The 16,666-nt window shown below is 53.4% G+C and overlaps 1 protein-coding gene across 16 annotated transcripts in view; it reads left to right on the forward strand.

The window, feature by feature from the left end:
• The window catches only part of ANK1 (ankyrin 1), a 215,778-nt gene that overhangs the window by 195,302 nt on the left and 3,810 nt on the right, over positions 1-16,666 (forward strand). For 5 of the 16 annotated variants that reach the window (XM_072763453.1, XM_072763454.1, XM_072763455.1 and 2 more), the window contains 5 exons: positions 3,851-4,409; positions 7,576-7,873; positions 12,096-12,179; positions 13,136-13,276; positions 13,514-13,646. In XM_072763453.1, the coding sequence (XP_072619554.1) occupies positions 3,851-4,409; positions 7,576-7,873; positions 12,096-12,179; positions 13,136-13,276; positions 13,514-13,612 (1,181 nt within the window). In that variant the 3' untranslated portion in view covers positions 13,613-13,646. Of the gene's footprint in view, positions 1-3,850; positions 4,410-7,575; positions 7,874-10,955; positions 11,480-12,095; positions 12,180-13,135; positions 13,277-13,513; positions 13,647-16,666 lie in introns of those variants that run through there. The other 11 variants (XM_072763456.1, XM_025993652.2, XM_072763461.1 and 8 more) reach the window with 5 other exon arrangements.

A 16,666-nucleotide genomic window follows, 5' to 3' on the forward strand; every position in this document is an offset into this window, starting at 1 on the left:
AGTGATAAATTGGGCTTCATCAAATTTAAAACTTTTGTGATTCAAAATATGCTATTAAGAAAGTAAAAACATAAGCCACAGATTGGGAGAAACTATTGGAAATGACCATCTGATGTAGGACCTGTATCCAGAATATATAAAGAACTCTCAAAATTCAATATTAAGAAAACAAACAACCCAGTTTTTAGAACAGAAGATTTGAACAGTTAACCCAGAAGAGATACAGATTGCAAATTAGCACCTAAAAAGATGCCTCACAGTCATTAAGGAAATAACCTGTTAAAACTATAAGGAGAGGGGATCCCTGGGTGGCGCAGCGGTTTGGCGCCTGCCTTTGGCCCGGGGTGCGATCCTGGAGACCCGGGATCGAATCCCACGTCGGGCTCCGGTGCATGGAGCCTGCTTCTCCCTCTGCCTGTGTCTCTGCATCTCTCTCTCTCTCTGTGACTATCATAAATTTTAAAAAAATAATAATAAAATAAAAAAAAACTATAAGGAGATACCACTAACCACCTGTAAGAATGGCTAAAATGCAAAAGGCTGATCATACCAGGTATCATTGAGGATATGGGGAACTGGCACTCTCATACACTGCTGGTGGAACAAAATGGGACAACCAATTCGGAAAATACTTTGCTTCTTAAGAGGTTAAAATACACCTATCATATGAACCAGCCACTCTGTTCCTAGATGTGTACCCAAATGAAAAAGCATGTGTTCACACAGACAAGCAGCTTTATTTGTAACAGCCCCAAACTAGACTGGAAGCAACTCAAATGTGCATGAACAGGTAAATGGATGAACCAACTGTGGTATATCCATCTAATGGAGTGCAGCACAGCAGGAATAATGGATATATCATCAATACGTTCAACAGCCGTGGATGACCAAATAAGGATGTCTAGTGAAAGAACAGACAGGAAAGAGTATACACTGTCTAAGTCCATTTATATAAAGTTCTGGGAAATGCAACCCAATGCGTAGTGATAGAAGCCCATCAGTGGTTACCTGGGAATGGGGACGCAGAAGCAAGGATTACAAAGAAGCGTGAGGACACCTCTCAAGAGCAATGAATTTTCATTGTGGTGATTGTTTCTTGGAGCTTATAAAATTATAAAATTATCTCCTTCAAATATGTGCACTTACTGTATGTCAACTATACCTCAATAAAGCAATTTTAAAAGATGCTAACAGCAGAATCCAGTGACAAGACCACTCTCACCAACTGTGTGCCCTGAGCCACCTGCTGAACCTCTAGTTTCCTAATCTGGGAAGTAAGAGTAATATTGCTTTCCTTGTAGAGTTTTTGTGACAATTAAAAATAACATATTAGGTATTTTTTAAATAAAATAGATGCTTGATTAGTAATAGAAATGATATAATAATGTCTTCAAGAATAAGAAAAGGGGCACCTGGGTGGCTCAGTCAGTTAAGCGTCTGCCTTTGGCTCAGGTCATGATCCCAGGGTTTGAGTCCTGCATTGGGCTCCCTGCTCAGTGAGGAACCTGCTTCTCCCCCTCTATCTGCCCCTTCCCCAGCTCATGTGCTCTCTCGCTCTGCTCTTTCTCTCAAGTAAATGAATAAAATCTTTAAAAAAAGAAAGAAAGAAAGAAAGAAAAGTGATCACTTGAATAAAATGTTCTGCTCACATATATTCCAAAGAGATTTCCATGGAGGGTTTGAAGGCCATCGGCCCTGGTTTTTCAGTTTGTAGGTCATGGTTCCATATACAATGGCTTGGATTTAACGGGAAGTTGTGGCCCACCCATTTCTCCTACTCTCCCACCTCCTCTTTGGTCCTCCTCATTTGGCCAGAGCTGTTAGTCTCCACAAGCACAGCCCTATGCTGCCAGCCACCCAGCACCTGATGGTCTCTTTCTCTTCCTTCTCATCTTGGGACTTGAAAGCACAGAGACTTGTACAGATGGGTCAAGGAAGACAGGAAGACAGCTCTCCTGGGTAGATTATGAGAGGGTGTAGGTCAATCACACAGCATGGTTCCTGGCACCCAGAGCACACATGCAAATCAGCAATTGTAGTTTTACTACACGTGACTGAGGTCATCTGTTCTGGCTCCTGTGTCCTCCTCACACATCTGGAGAGCTCTCTGCATGAGTTGCCAGGGCCAATGGATTCCCAGTCCTGTTCTAGGAAAGTGAGAGGAAGAGGGAGACACCATCTCTGCCTTTGAAGAGTGGACAGTCCCACGAACCAGCTTAGTGAGGGAGCACAGGATGGGTTCAAAGATGGGGGGAAGCAAGGTGAGCTGAAGTCACTGGGAAAACATCAGGAGAACAGAGGATAAAGACAACCCGTCTTTGTGTGCATTTGTGTGTTTGCAGTCCTTTGCCCTTTAGCACAGTACCTGGCACATAAGTGGACCTCAGTACCTTCTGGTTGAACAAGTGGGTGAATGAGGATAGCTGCAGATGTCTCAAGTAGAGAAGAGGTGGGAGAGCTGGAGCCAAGTTCCAGCCTTGGCATGAGGAGGGTCCATTTGGCTATGAGAAGGGCCAAGCCCAGGGAATAGCTGCATGCAGGACGGTGAGGCGTAAATGGCAGGATGCAGAGTCTAGATGCTAGATTAGGGACCTCTTAGGGCACAGGGAGGTCCCTAGAGACTGTAGAGGCAGCCTCGTCTGTGCCCCACGGGGTCCTGGTTTGGTTCTACTGGGTCTTTAGACTCCGGTTCCTCAGATAAGCTGAGCTGAATGGAGAAGCTTGTCTTCCAGTCCCTTCTGCCACCCACACACTGACACCAGCTCTGAAGGGGAGTCAGAGGCCTTCCTTGGCTTCTCCATGGACCCCACGCCTGCCTGGAGAAGAGCAGAAGAGCCACCTGACAGAAGAGTGCCCATTCGGCTTGCACTCATTCCTCCTGCACTGACATGTGTTGCTCACTCAGGCTCCAAGTCCCTCCTGGACAGGAGGAAGCCAATTCCAGAACCAACAGAAGACTAACAGGAACTCCTAGCTGAGCCAGCCACAAGGAACAGATGTCTGAGCGGCCTACGGTGACCACCAGGCCACACATTTAGGGCCCGAGCTAGCCGGCTGCAGTGCGCGGGTCCCTGCCCACCGGGAGCTGGCGTGAGCAGTGCAGGGCCAGCAGGCAAGGAGCTGCAGGGCAGGCGTGCCAGGTGCCTCTGCTGCCCTCTGACCTGGCTCCCTATGCTGAACCCTTAGTACTCCCACTTGTACCACCTTAGATCGTTCAGGGTTTTCCAGAACCAGTCTGCAACTTGAGGAAAAGTTGCTTCATCTGAACCAAGTGGTTTCCCATTTGGCCACCCTGCTGAGAGTGGGTGTTCAGTGGACCCCATTAGGCCCCTCCAGTTTGGTGACTGCCCCCAGATCAGGAGGTGCTGTTCCCTCCCTTTAAGACACATCCCTGACTGATACCCCAAGGACTGTGCTAAGGGAATATTTTGAGCAAAGAAAGAGCAACATTTCTTTCTGCCTAGACATCAAGAAGTGGGCTTTCATCGTTTGGAGACAAATTGGAGCCCAAATCCTTTGGGTCAAAGCTTCTTGATCTGGCACTCGGAACTGGATAAGAAAGAATTCCAGTCTCTTGTCTTTGCCATTCAACAAATGAGCCCTTTTCTCTGCCACCACCTCCTGGCTGTCCCCTGCCCATCCCAGAGCCTTGTCTCTCCTGCCCGGGTGCCCTGGGCAGCAGCCACAGGCCTGAGAATTGGCCACTGAGCTTGGAAAGCCTCCTCCCCGGAATGTGCATGCCTCTCTGTGGCTGTGCCTGTGTGTGCGTGTGCATATGCATGAATTTGCACATGAGTATGTGTGACAAAAATCGCTTCTGGAGCATGTTGCCCTCTGTCTGCCCATCCAGGTTACTCCTCGCTGCAGGACGAGCTGCTGTCCCCTGCCTCCCTGCACTACGCGCTTCCCTCTCCGCTGCGTGCAGACCAGTACTGGAACGAGGTGTCGGTCATAGATGCCATCCCCTTGGCGGCCACGGAGCATGACGCCATGCTGGAGATGTCTGACATGCAGGTGTGGTCTGCGGGCCTCACGCCCTCCCTGGTCACTGCTGAGGACTCCTCTCTGGAGTGCAGCAAGGCCGAGGACTCTGATGCCACCGGCCACGAGTGGAAGCCAGAGGGGGTGCTCTCCGAGGAACCCCAGGGCCCCACACTGGGCTCGCTGGACCTTGTGGAGGACGATACAGTGGATTCAGATGCCACAAATGGCCTTATTGATTTGCTTGACCAGGAAGAAGGTCAGAGGTCAGAAGAGAAGCTGCCAGGTCCTAAGAGGCAGGAGGACTCCACAGGTGCAGGGCAGGACTCAGAGAATGAAGTGTCTCTTGTTTCAGGCCAGCAGAGGGTGCAAGCCCACATCACAGAATCCCCCAGCGTGAGTCGGGTGATGGAGCCAAGCCAGGAGAGGTAAGGGCTGGGCTGCTGTGGCAGGATGCTTATCGTCTTCCTGGGCTTCGGGTGAGATCGTGCCCAACAGGGAGCACAGAGGGAATTCTTAGGTACTGCTCTCCTCCTGCCCCCCTTCCACCGCCTCCTAACTGCCCGGGAGTAAGCAGCTCTGTGTGGTGCTAGCTTGCTCAGGCCTCTGTCCTGTATGGGTGGAGCTGTTATCTGTGAGGGCCAGATGCCCCAGAGGCCCCCGGAGATCCTGTGGCCCGCAAGAGAGGAGAGAGGCTGGGTGGGGGGTTGGCATAGGGGAGGGCATGAGGAAGGCTTGGTATGGCCGCCTCTCCAAAGTGCAGCTGAGGATAGGTGCTCGGGGCCCCTGTCGCTATTGGGTGCTTATCATTGAAGACCATATTTAGAAACCTAGAAGCACCGGGACCGGGGATGTTATTCAGCCAGTCACACAGCCTGCGTGTGACAGAGCTGATAATGGTGCCCTTCTGCTTTACCCCTTTGAAGGTGTGAGCCTGGTGGGCTTAGTAGGGGCACAACAGAGCTTTCACTTGGGGAGGGACTGGTGATTCTCCCGGGTGGCGCCTGGGCCTGCAGCAGGGCAGCAGTGGGCCTGCAGTTCAGGCAGGAGGGCCTGGGGCAGACACGGAGGGTCTCAGGCCACAGGCCCGACTCACATCCATGGCAGTGGGCCCGCCCTGCCCCCGGGGCTGGCGGAGTGTGGAGGGCCACCTGGCCTGGCTGGACTGGCGCAGGAACTGAGTCACAGTGGCCCTTGCCCCGAGTCACTTCCTAAACCCTCCCTAAAGCACGGAGATAGCCCGTGTGCCCCTGAAGACTGTGCACACCACCATAGCCAGGTGGCTCAGGTCTGGCCAGGACGTGGAAAACCTGTCCTCGTTTCTTTCCTCTTCCCACCCACCTGGCTCCTCGGGCCTGCTCAGAAGCCCAGGCTGGCCAGGCCCTTCCCTGGGGTCCACTCAGGGTGGCCCGAATACTGCAGGCAGAGGGAAAAGAAAGCCTTTTACAAAGATGAGACGACAAGGATTTATTTCCTCTCATTTTCCTTTCCCACTCAAATCCTTTGATGAGCAGGGAGAATTGGATGATGGGGCCGTGAGGATTCAGAGTGAAACAGTGGCATCCCCCGGCATAGGCCACCACCCCCTCCAGCACCCCACAGCACTGGCCATTGAGCTGCACTGACTGGGCGCGTGCTGCGCACACTGCGTGCGAGCTGCCCGCTGCACCACTGTGGGGAACCAGAGGGCCTGGTGCTAGGTCTCGGGATGAACAGTTCGGTTCTCTGACCTTGGCCAGCCCTCCGGTGGGGACAGGTGAATGTCATTCACTCACCCAACAGTAGGTATTGAGTGTGCCCGGCACCTGTAAAATGTGCCTAGGCGCTGGGAATGTGGCATTGAACACCATAGACAAAGTCTCCACCTGCCAGAAGTTTATGTTCTGGTGGGGAAACGACAGTAAATGAGATAAAACCAATGAAATGGAAAGCATTAATAAAAGGGAAAAGTTAGAGGCACCTGGGTGGCTCAGTAGGTTAAACATCTGACTCAGTTTTGGCTCAGGTCATGATCTCAGGGTCGTGAGGTCAAGCCCCACATCAGGCTCTGTGCTGGGCATAGAGCCTGCTTGGGATTCCCTCTCTCCCTTTCTCTCTGCACTGCCCCCCCAAAAGGGAAAAGTTAGATGATAGTGCTAAAAAGGAAAATAAAGGAGGGTAGTGGGTAGGTTGTATGTATGTTTGTGGAGAGCAGATGGCCTAAATGAGGGCTGGTGTAGCTGCAGAAGCCTGAAACCATGACATTGGAGTAAAGACCAGAAGGAATTAAGGGGTGAGCCTTGAGAATACAGGAGGGCAGCTCTCTAACAGGAGGCCTGGCCAGTGCAAAGGCTTGCAGTGGGCATAGACGAGGAACAGTGAGAAGATCACTGATCCCAGCACGGTGATTGAGGGGGGTTATGGGGCTAGACATGGCAGGCCTTGAAGTCGTAGAAAGACGAAAGACTTTGGCGTTTACTAGATGGGGCAGGGAGCCACCAGAGGGTTTTGTGCAGAGGAATGAGGTGATGTGACACCTACCTTGAGAGCAGCCTGATGTGTCCAGGCCTCGAGGTGGGGAGATTAGCCAGGAGGTGAGCGTTGCTGGTGGTATGGACCAAGATGGGAGCTGTGCTGGTGGCAACAAGTGATTGTGTTCAGGATATATATTTGAAGGTTGAACCGAAAGGGTTGCCGGCAAGTAAGATGTGGAGTGGGAGAGAAAGAAAGAAGTCAGAGTTTACTGGATCCTCGATCTGACCCTTGGAGGGATGGAGATAATGTTTGCTGCGGTGTGGAGGAATGGGTTGGAGACAAAGTCACAGGATTGGACTTGACCGTGCTATCCTGAGACTCCCATTAGACGTCCCCAAAGAAGAGATGTGCAGAGGCAGTTGGGGGGTATGCACATCTGTAGGTGAAGGAGGAGATGCTGTGTGTGCACGCCTGGGTGTGATGAGCACACAGATGGGCTGTGAAGCCACAGATTGAACAAGCTCACTTAGGAAGTGGATGTAGGTAGAGAATGAGATCTGGGAACTGAGCCCTGGGGTGCTCCCGTGTTCAGAAGCCAGGGAAATTAGGAGAAATCAACAAACAACAACAAGAAGTGGTAGCCGGGGGTGGAGGGGAGAGGGGGTAGCAGAAACCAGTCAAATGTGATGTTTTGGAAGCCATAGAAGAGTGTGCTTCCAGGGGGGTGGCCACTTATTGGATGAGCACTTATTGAATCAGAACTGTGGAGTGCAGGTGGCCTGAAGGGCTGGAGGGGAGGCAGGTGAGGTGATAGGTGTGGAGACCTGGTGACGCCCAGCAGTGTGAGCCAAGTGCTTCAGGAGCCCGGGGTGGAGAGCCATCTGCTTAAAGTGATGGGACCAGTAGCACCGGTACCCATGGCCCCCTCCACCTGGACGACATGGATGGACCACTGTGCCTCTCTGGACAGGACAAGGAGCCATATGCAGCACATGCTGGCTGTGTGTGATTTGCTCATGCAGCCCTATCCCTCGGGTGTATAGTACAGGATGGGGGGCCAGGGCTCTGGAGCGGGAGGGTGTCTGAGCAGCCAGAGACTGAAGGATAACCAGGTGTCCTTTCTCTCTCCCTGGACCCCAGGCTGCAGGACTGCAATGAGGAAGGCTCCATTGTCTCATACCTGCAAGATGCTGAACAAGGTTTCTGGCAAGAAGAGGTCACCCAAGGCCCACCCTCATTCCAGAGTACGGTCACCACCATCCAAGAGCTGGAGCCCAGTGGGTCTCAGGAGTATAAGAAGGGCCTGGTGTCTGCAAGTGAGCACTTTTGGGAAGAGCAGCCAGAGGCTGAAAGCACCCCGGCTGACAGGGAACGGAGACGACAAAGCCACCTCGAGTTGGTGCAGGAGGCTCAGAGCACTTTCTCCCAGATGGCAGAGGTGAGAGCCTGCACAGAGTCACCTGGTGATGCCCTCACCGGTGCTCAAGGGGCCTGAGGCCGAGGGCAGCCTCTCTTTCAGGCGAGCCCCAGGCAAAGCATGATTCCCTTCTTTAGGAATTGTGGCAGTGACTTCAGTTTCTCTAGAAGTAAGGATACAGAGTCACTGTCTCTGCTGAGACAAGAGAAGAGCTAACATTCTCGGAGCACCTGAGGATCCCAGGCAGGGCCTGTGTGGTTGTCATGCTTATGCTGCCTTGGCTCTCAGCTCTTATTCCCATGTGGCAGCTGAGGGTTGAGCAGCTTGCCCAAGGTCACAGGGTCAGAGATGGGCTTTGGAGTTCCATCTGGCTGATTCCAAAGCCATGGGTTTTGTTTGTTTTTCCACCGTGTTTTAGGAAGGGTGTAGAGCAGAGAGGCTTGGGCGTTAGGCTAACTCTGGTCCTACCATGGTCTTCATGGCCACAGACAATCCCCTCTCTTCTCAGCACCTTGGTTTGCTCATTGGTAAATGAGGAGTGAATGGATTATGGCAAGGGCTCCCTGGCTTGGGAATTCTGTAATCCTCTGGGTGGGGCTCAGCACATGGACCTGGAGAGGTGCCCCACCTCATTCTGACTTAGGTCCCTGCCTCCCTCAGACCTCCCTCTCCACTTTGGGTCTGCCCTGCTGTATTGATTTTATCTATTTGCTTTTACTTCACTCCCCAGTCCTATTCCCATGGACACCCATTTTAATGTGTTTGGGGAATTTTTTTTATTATGAAAAATTACAAATAAATGCAAAAACGGATGGAATAGCATATTCATTTCCGTGCACACACCACCCAGGCTCTGCAGTTACCCAGTTGTGGCCAATCCTGTTTCATCTATACCTACCCCCTCTTCTCTCCCCCACCATATTTTTTGGAAACAAATCCCAGGCATCTTACTAAGGTGTGCCTTTTTAATGTATGCGTTCTTTAAGAAATTTGCATCGCTGTCCCATGCCTGTGTATTTTTAGTGCATGCATAAACAATGCGTTCTGCATTTCTTTCTTCTGATTCAGTCCTTACCACTTCCTCACCCAGGAGCTCTTCCTCCCCTGCCCCCTGCTGCTTCCTCTTTCTCTGCCCTGCTGGAAGCCAAGGCCTAGTGGGCACCTGCGGGGGGTGGGGGGGGTGGGGGGGTGGGGGGGTGGGCATGGCTAGGTTAGCGTCACCGCAGTCCTGGGTTACAGGCTGCAAAGAACTGTGAGGAATCTAATAAGGTTTTATTTAGACTACTTCCCGCCAAGTACGTGCCTCCAACAGAACAGGCGGCCAGGTCCATCTTGGTCCCCAGACCACTCCGTGCACTCTTGGCCAGCACACTATTCTTTGGCACTTGTCCTGCTCTTAATAGCAGGCACTTGGCTGAGAGTACAGGTGCTATGGACTGGTCTGTGCTCCTGATTCCTGGGGATAGACAAGGATTCCAGGGGCCTTCTTATCCACAGCCCCTCTTCAGTCAGCCTCTGGTGAAGGGAGAACTGGGGAGAAAAGAGCACTCCTGGAACTCACAGGACAAGCTTTCTGGGTCATAGGGTCCAACTGCCTTGTTTATAAGGAAGGAGGCTGAGGGGTCCCAGAGAGGCTGAGGGATTCTCCAGGGTCACACAGCAAACCAGTGTGAGGGCCAGGAGTGTCTGGATCTCTTGCTTCCAGTCAGAGCGAGTGAGCGTGCAGAGCCACCAGACTAATGCCTTCCAGGTCAGGGTTAAGATGGCATACATGAGCCAGGGTCCTGATCATCTGACAGGACCTGGGGGGCGATCATGAGGCCCGCTTAAGGCAGGGGTTTGCAGAGCACTTCTGGTGTCTCTGAAAACACTGATGGAGAGAGAGAGAGATGCCCTATAATTTGGAGCTAGGGAGGCAAGCCCGAAATGTCTATAAGACATTCTTCTCTGAGGCCACAAATGGAAATACCTGAAGTTGGACTCTTCTTGGCTGGGCCCAAATTGAATCCTTGCCAGTGCCCAGCTCCTTTGCATGTGCGATGGGCTTGTATTTCTCTGGGTGCTTCCCTGTCAAAATGCGGCAGAATTGCGGAGTGACAGGAGTTGGAGTCCGACCCTTTGGATTACTCACTCTGACTCTGCGCCTCCACTTCCTTTGAGTCAAGTGGGAAAATCATAGAACCTGCACTTGGCAGGGTTGTCGGGAAGCCTCACCGAGTGGTTATGTGCTGCGCACACACGCCGCACCTGCAGAGCGGTACCCACCACCAGAGGGCTCCTCCCGTGACCCCCACCGCCGGAGGGCTTGCTCCTGTGACACGTTACTCATGGTGGTGGGAACGCCCACGCCCTGCGCTCCTCTCCAGAGGCGGCACAGTGGCAGTCCAGGGCGTCCCTGGTTCCAGAAGGAAGTGCCCAGATTCCCCAAATCCCCCAACGAGTGAGTTGCAGGGTCACTGGGTTGTGCCCCAGATCTCTGTTCCCCCTGCCATGTGGCCTGTTACTCAGAAGAGGCACAGCCTGATCCGGAAAGTGAGATTCCTGGGGCCCCAAGCTGCCACCACTGCATTTATGAATCAGCTCTGCAAAGGCGAGCCTCAGGCCTGTCGGCCTGCTCCCGGACACTGACACCCAGCCTGGGAAGAACCTTTGAGGACAGGCCTTAAATAGACACAGCAGTTGCACACTTATGTTTAGGGCCGCTGTCCCCTGGAAGGGGGTTGGGGCCCTGCCTAGGGCCCTCGGGCAGAGGGGAACTGGACGGGCTTCCAGGTGGCGTCACCACCTGTGCTGGACCCCACTGAGCTAACGTGGCTAGGCCTGAGCAAATCACTCATCCCTGGGCTATTTTTGAAATAAACCCTGAAATCTGTCTCCAGGGTATTAGCTGGTCCCATCCCGACGGGTGGGGGTGAACTCCGTTCTAATCACGGCAGTAATGGCCCAGAGAAACACGCAAGTGGCCACAGTCTCTGGATGCCTTATTTCCTGGAGTCCCAGAGAGAGAATCTTTCCCTGGGCAGAACTGCTTCTAGTCCGCATAGGAGGGCACAGGCCTGGGGCGGGGGCAAGAGGCTGGGATGGGGCGCGTCACCCACAGAGTGATTTTGACGAGTGTTCTTGGTGTCTGGGACACGCGCACCTGCCCGCTCCCTTCTAGCCCAGTTGGACAGCCCCAGCAGCTGGTTTGAGGAGCTAAAATTATCGAAGCCTGATGTCACCCAGGCGGGAGGGCAGAGCCTGGGGCGTCTCGGCAGGAGGGCACTGAGTGGGCCATACCAGTGAGGGGCCGCCCAGTGTCCTGTGGAGAGAGAATGAAAGGGGTTCTTGGGGCACTCGGGAGCCTGAGAGGAGAATGAGAGAGCTGGGGCCTCACAGCGGCTCCTCTAGGCCCCAGAGGAGGTGAGGATGTGGACTTTCATCACCCAGCTTCTGGTCACCCTGGTGCTCCTGGGCTTCTTTCTGGTCAGCTGTCAGAACGTGATGCACATTGTCAAGGGCTCCCTGTGCTTTGTGCTGAAGCACATCCATCAGGAGCTGGACAAGGAGCTGGGGGAGAGCGAGGGCGTGAGTGACGATGAGGAGACCATCTCCACCAGGGTGGTCCGGCGTCGGGTTTTCCTGAAGGTAACAGCCAGGCAGGAGGCAGGGCTGAGGGCACGGCGGTGTACAGGGGCAGTGGCTGGGGGAAGCAGAGGACCCCGAATCTGAGTCCAGGGCTAGCCATTGCCCTGGAGCCTGAGCAGGTGTGCGGCACTTGCTCCCATGGCCGTGCTGGGGTGGCATGGGAAACTCGGCTCAGAGACCTGGGAGGCCTGTTCTGGTCCTTCTCATGTCCCCAGCAGCTTTGGGAAGCCCGCAAGGCACACTCGGGGCATCGGTATCTGTGGAAGGGCCTTCCACACTGTAAAGGGCTGTTGAAAGATAAATCAGGTGCTTTGCTTCCTCTCTCAGAGACTCCCTTTGTAAAACTTGCGTAACTGCCTCTGCTCCCTGGTGCTGTTGAGGGATCAGGCATGCAGGGCTCTCGCAAGCTTGGGGCTCAGGCCCCACCACCCCCAGAGGTACCTCTCACCCTCAGAGCCCTTTGGCTGCTGCTACTAGCTGTGTTGGAGTTTCTTGCCGTGCCGGGGATTTGTCCGACAGCAGTGGTTGGCTGTGCTCTTTCAGTTCCTCAGCCTCCACCTTATGCCCAGACCACCCACTTACTAATCTTGAGTTTTCTCCTTTGCTGCAATTCTAGGGGAATGAGTTTCAGAATATTCCAGAGGAGCAGGTGACAGAGGAACAATTCACAGATGAGCAGGGCAACATCGTCACCAAGAAGGTGGGTGCACAGAGTCCCCCTGAGCTGGGGAGGGGCAGCAGGGCCAGAAGCCAACGGGTGCTGGGCTCACCTTCTTGCTTCTCATGGACGCCCTCATAGTCAGCAGAGCTCAGAAGGGATGGTTCAGGTGTGGGGAGTTCTGGGCATCTGGGTCCAGCATGACAGTCCTCGTAGCCACTCTACCTGACTGCACCTGAATTCAGCTCCTGCTGTTCTGTTCCAGAAGGACCAGGCTCCATGGAACAACCGAAATCTAGTCCAGTGGTGGCTAGCGCCAGAAACAGCTGTGAAACAGCTGGCTGGTAGTCCCTGAGCTACCACGGGCCTCTGCATACAAAAAGGCTGTGGAAATGTATTGAGTTGCAGCAGAATTTTATTTTAATTCACTAGACCTGACTTTGCCTGCCAAGTATTGGGCACCGTGCTAGGTCTGGGCAGAGGGAGAAGAAGGAGCCTAGGGAGACCATGTATGTGCTCCCACTGTGGTGCTGCTCCCGCTAAATTGAAGCAAGATGCCCATCTTTCCTCTTGCAAAGTGTGCTGCACATAGGCAGGAGTGGTGTCTGTGTCTTTACTTCCCAGTCCAAGTATGTGACAGGTACAGAGTAGACAGTGTTAGAATATTTGGGTGAGTGAATAAGGGAACCTGATTGTCTGGAATCCCTATAGCTGAAAAGGAGCTTCTCTGCCCTCAGGAGACCTTCCAACAGTATGCAGAGGCAAAAACCTTGATCCTTGGTGAAATGTGCTAAGACCCATCTGCAAATTCTAGGCTGCCCAGAGCTAGTTTTCCACATCATGGGGTGGGAGCGGGAGAGCAGTCCCTGTTCTTGGCCACTGGAGGAAGGGAGCCCTAGACAAAGGCTGCCTCCCCCCATCTCATTGCCACGGACCTGGTCTTCAACTGCTGTCTCAATGGCTTCATGGGCCTTTCGTCCCTTCTTCCTCTTTTCCAGATCATTCGCAAAGTTGTTCGGCAGATAGACTCGTCCGGTGCCGATGACACCCAGGAGCACGAAGAGGTGATTGCTGAGGGGCCCCTGGAGGACCCCAGTGAGGTGGATGCTGATACTGATTCCTTTATGAAACTCGCCCAGGTACTGCGGTGGCTGCAGCCTCTGGGAGGCTCTGTGTGTCAGGGCGCCCGGCCCCTCAGCCGGCTGCTTACCTGTGTGCCTGCCCTGGGCATCTACACCGTGCTCCCTCCCTCTGGCCTCCCCATTGTAGGGTTTTCACAGCCCGGCCCCGTACAGTGCCATTCCTTTCGCGCCTATTTCTTGTCTCTCTCTCTCTGTGTCATCTGTCCTGCATTCTGTCTCTGCTGCTGTCTCTAGGTGGAGCTGAGAGGGAGTAGCCTGCAGCCGGATCTCATAGAGAGCAGGAAGGGGGCTCAAATAGTGAAGCGGGCCAGCCTGAAAAGGGGGAAGCAGTGATCTCTAGCCCTCCCCTCAAATGGCCTCTCTGGAGGTAACTGTCTTTCTGCATCCTCTCTGCATGGCCTGGTCCTCGTGGAGTGGCTGGTGCTGGGAATGGCTGTGCACGTCCTCAGGTCTCCCCTCCTCCAGTGGGCTCTACCACCCCCAGCATGATGCAGGAGGCCCTGTGGTGCTGTGGCCTTGAGGCACAGATTCTGGTTTCCCAACCTACTAACTATATCTCTGAGTGTTGATTTACTCCTCTTCAAGGAAACAGTCAACAATTTCTGCTGCTTGACTTCTCCAGGAGTGCAAAAATACAAATTTGAGAAAATGCTTTGATGAGTGAAAGCAGTCAATAAATCTCAGTGGTGATACTGTCCTGAAAGCCAAGCAATGGGGTTGGAGGAGCGGGGAGGGACCTGGTAGAGCACTGTAGAGTCCGTCTAGGCTGAGCCATTTCAACGCAACTCCCCAGAGAGCTCCAACAGTGACAGACTTGGAACAGTGTTGTCTCTTGAACCTAGAATCCTTCGAGAAGCCTGATGACCCCAAGGCACCAATTCTCCTTTGTGTTTCTGGAAACACATGGCCTTGTTGCTTTCTAGGAAAGGGTGAAGTGAACAGGCCCACGGGGTGGATGGCATTCTCCCAGCAAGTTAGGAGGGTTGTCAGGGTCTGGTGCCGGCCGTGGGGGCTGCATGGCTGAGAAGCAGGGATGTGCAGTGATTGCGATGAGGAGGGCCATGAAGATGCAGCAGCGGAGGCTCTCCAGCAGGTCCCCCGCAGTGCTGGGGGCTGCAGCGGCCAGCTCTGACCTCATCCTCCCTGAGGGATCCTGTACTGAGCTGCCCCGAGGCCATTCACTGCGCCCAGCTCGGGGCAGCTCAGTACAGGATGCATCGGGGTGGGAGTCAGCAGGAAGCAAGGAAGCCTGGCGGCCCCAGCACAGCACTCACCAGGTTCTTGCCCATCCACCCCCCCTCTGCCCCGCCCCCGCCCCGGGCCTGGCTCCAGGCCAGGAGGAAAGTGGCTCTGGCTTTCTGCATTCAGCAAAAAGCAGGGCCCCTGCCTCCCAAGCCACCAGAAGTGCTGGCTCTGGGCTTCCCAACATACCTCCGCACTTGGGCAAAAAAAGGACTGCGGATCCAGTTATAGGATAAAATTAGACCTGACTCTTCAGCAGCTTAAGGAGGTCACCATGTTAACCCCAGCACTGCCAGGGGTCCCATCGGGCTGCTGGTTTAGGAGATCAGCTGGGATGCATCCTGGACAGAATCCAAAGGTGCCAGTAATTTGGAGAAGCAGGGAGTGGAAGGAAAACTGCACTCTTCTGCCTCATTTTTCTTATGGCAGCAGCAGCAATTTCTACCTCTGTTGGCTGGGGTTCCTTCTACTAATGTTCCTGAACAGGAGGGAGTCAGCCAGGAGCCAGGCTGGGAGGCAGGAATGGAGGAGCCCAGTTTGTTTGTTTTTTTTAATTTTCTATAGATGATCCGCAAGGTGGCTGAAACCCCCAAAGAAGACATGGTTCTAGAGCACTGAGCACAGGCGTGAGGAACACTGATGGCTGGGCTTCGGCACAGTGCTAGGGCCCCTGCCAGGAAGAGGCAGGGCACCGTGCAATGGGGACAGTGATGAGGGAGCCAGTGTGGAAGCAGGCTCCAGCCCACGTCCTACAGGGCCTGGTGGGCAGCCTACAGTGCTCCACCCTCCCAACCACCCAGCGTACACAGTGAAGGCCTGATGGCTCTCATGTCCTCAGGACTTCCTACCACCCACCTGCAAGCGCATACAGTCAACCTTCAGTATTCACGTCAGTATTCACGGGTCCCAACTTGCCAATTTGCCTACCGGCTAGAATGTACTTTAACCCCGAAATCCACACTCACGGTGCTTTCATGCTCATTCACAGGCATACACACCATGGTGAGAAATTTGAGTCGCCCCTGAGCCGGCTCCCAGCTGAGGGCAAACAAGGTGGCAGTCTGCCCCCTGGCTTGAGCTCGCAGGCCATCAGCAAATGCCCTTTTTATAGTCTGTTTGGTGCCATTTTTTTTTTTTTTTTTTTTTTGCATTTTTGTGCTCTTTGCTGGTTTTGCTGTTTAAAATGGCTTCTCATGCCATGGTGCTGTCTGGTGTTCCTCAGGGCAAGAAGGCTGTGGGGTGCCCCATGGGGACAAATATGTGTGTTAGATAAGATTTACCAGCATGAGTTGGGGGGGGGGGGGTCAAGGACTCAACAATGAATTTAATAAGGTGTCTTTATAGGGAAACACACATAAACATTCATTCATTGTCTGACAAACATGTAGTAAACAGAGGCTCACAAGACCCTAACTGGGCCTTTTCCTTGAGAACAATGGTTCAGTGTTGGCTAATTCAGCTTCCCTGGCAATGTTATCGAACATGACCCCTGCGCATGGTGAGAATTTACTGTGTTTCAGAGAGACCCAAAGCTGGGGCTTGGGAGTCTAGAGCCAAGGCCTGGCTCCTCCTATTTCCAAGGTTGTGTTGTCTTGCACTAGTCATTGCACTGCCCTGAGCTTCTGTCCCCTCGAGGGAGAGCACAGATAGTCCCTTCCACTTCAGTAGAGAGGTTTAGAAATAGTCATGGTAATGGACAAACGGTGGTGAGGAGGCGGGACAGCTGTGTTCAGTGCAGAGGAGACCATAGTGTGACCCGGGGCTGGTCACCGACCTCACTGCGCCTCCGGTTCCTAAACCACGAAATCGCAGGGAGGCCTCTTCTCCCTTGAGGGCTGGTTATGATGACAGAGGAGGTACATTTGAGAAAGGCTGGAGAACTTGTTAAGTTCTCACCCACTGTTTCTCAAAGTGTCACCCACCCACCTCCTGTGTCACCAGCCCCCCAGGGTCAGGTTCAAATGTAGATTCCTGCTCCTTGCCCCTGACCTACTGAATCAAAATTCTGGAACTCAGGATTCCACAGCAAGCTCCTCGAGCGATTTTTATGTGTTTTGAAGAGTGAGTTCTCCGGACCAATTTTGATTTTCCTTCCAATCCTCCTAGAGCTGATGTTGTAGACTTGATATTTAAAAAGTGGGCCAA

The sequence above is a fragment of the Vulpes vulpes genome, chromosome 7, assembly GCF_048418805.1.
Source record: "Vulpes vulpes isolate BD-2025 chromosome 7, VulVul3, whole genome shotgun sequence".
Lineage (NCBI taxonomy): Eukaryota > Metazoa > Chordata > Mammalia > Carnivora > Canidae > Vulpes > Vulpes vulpes.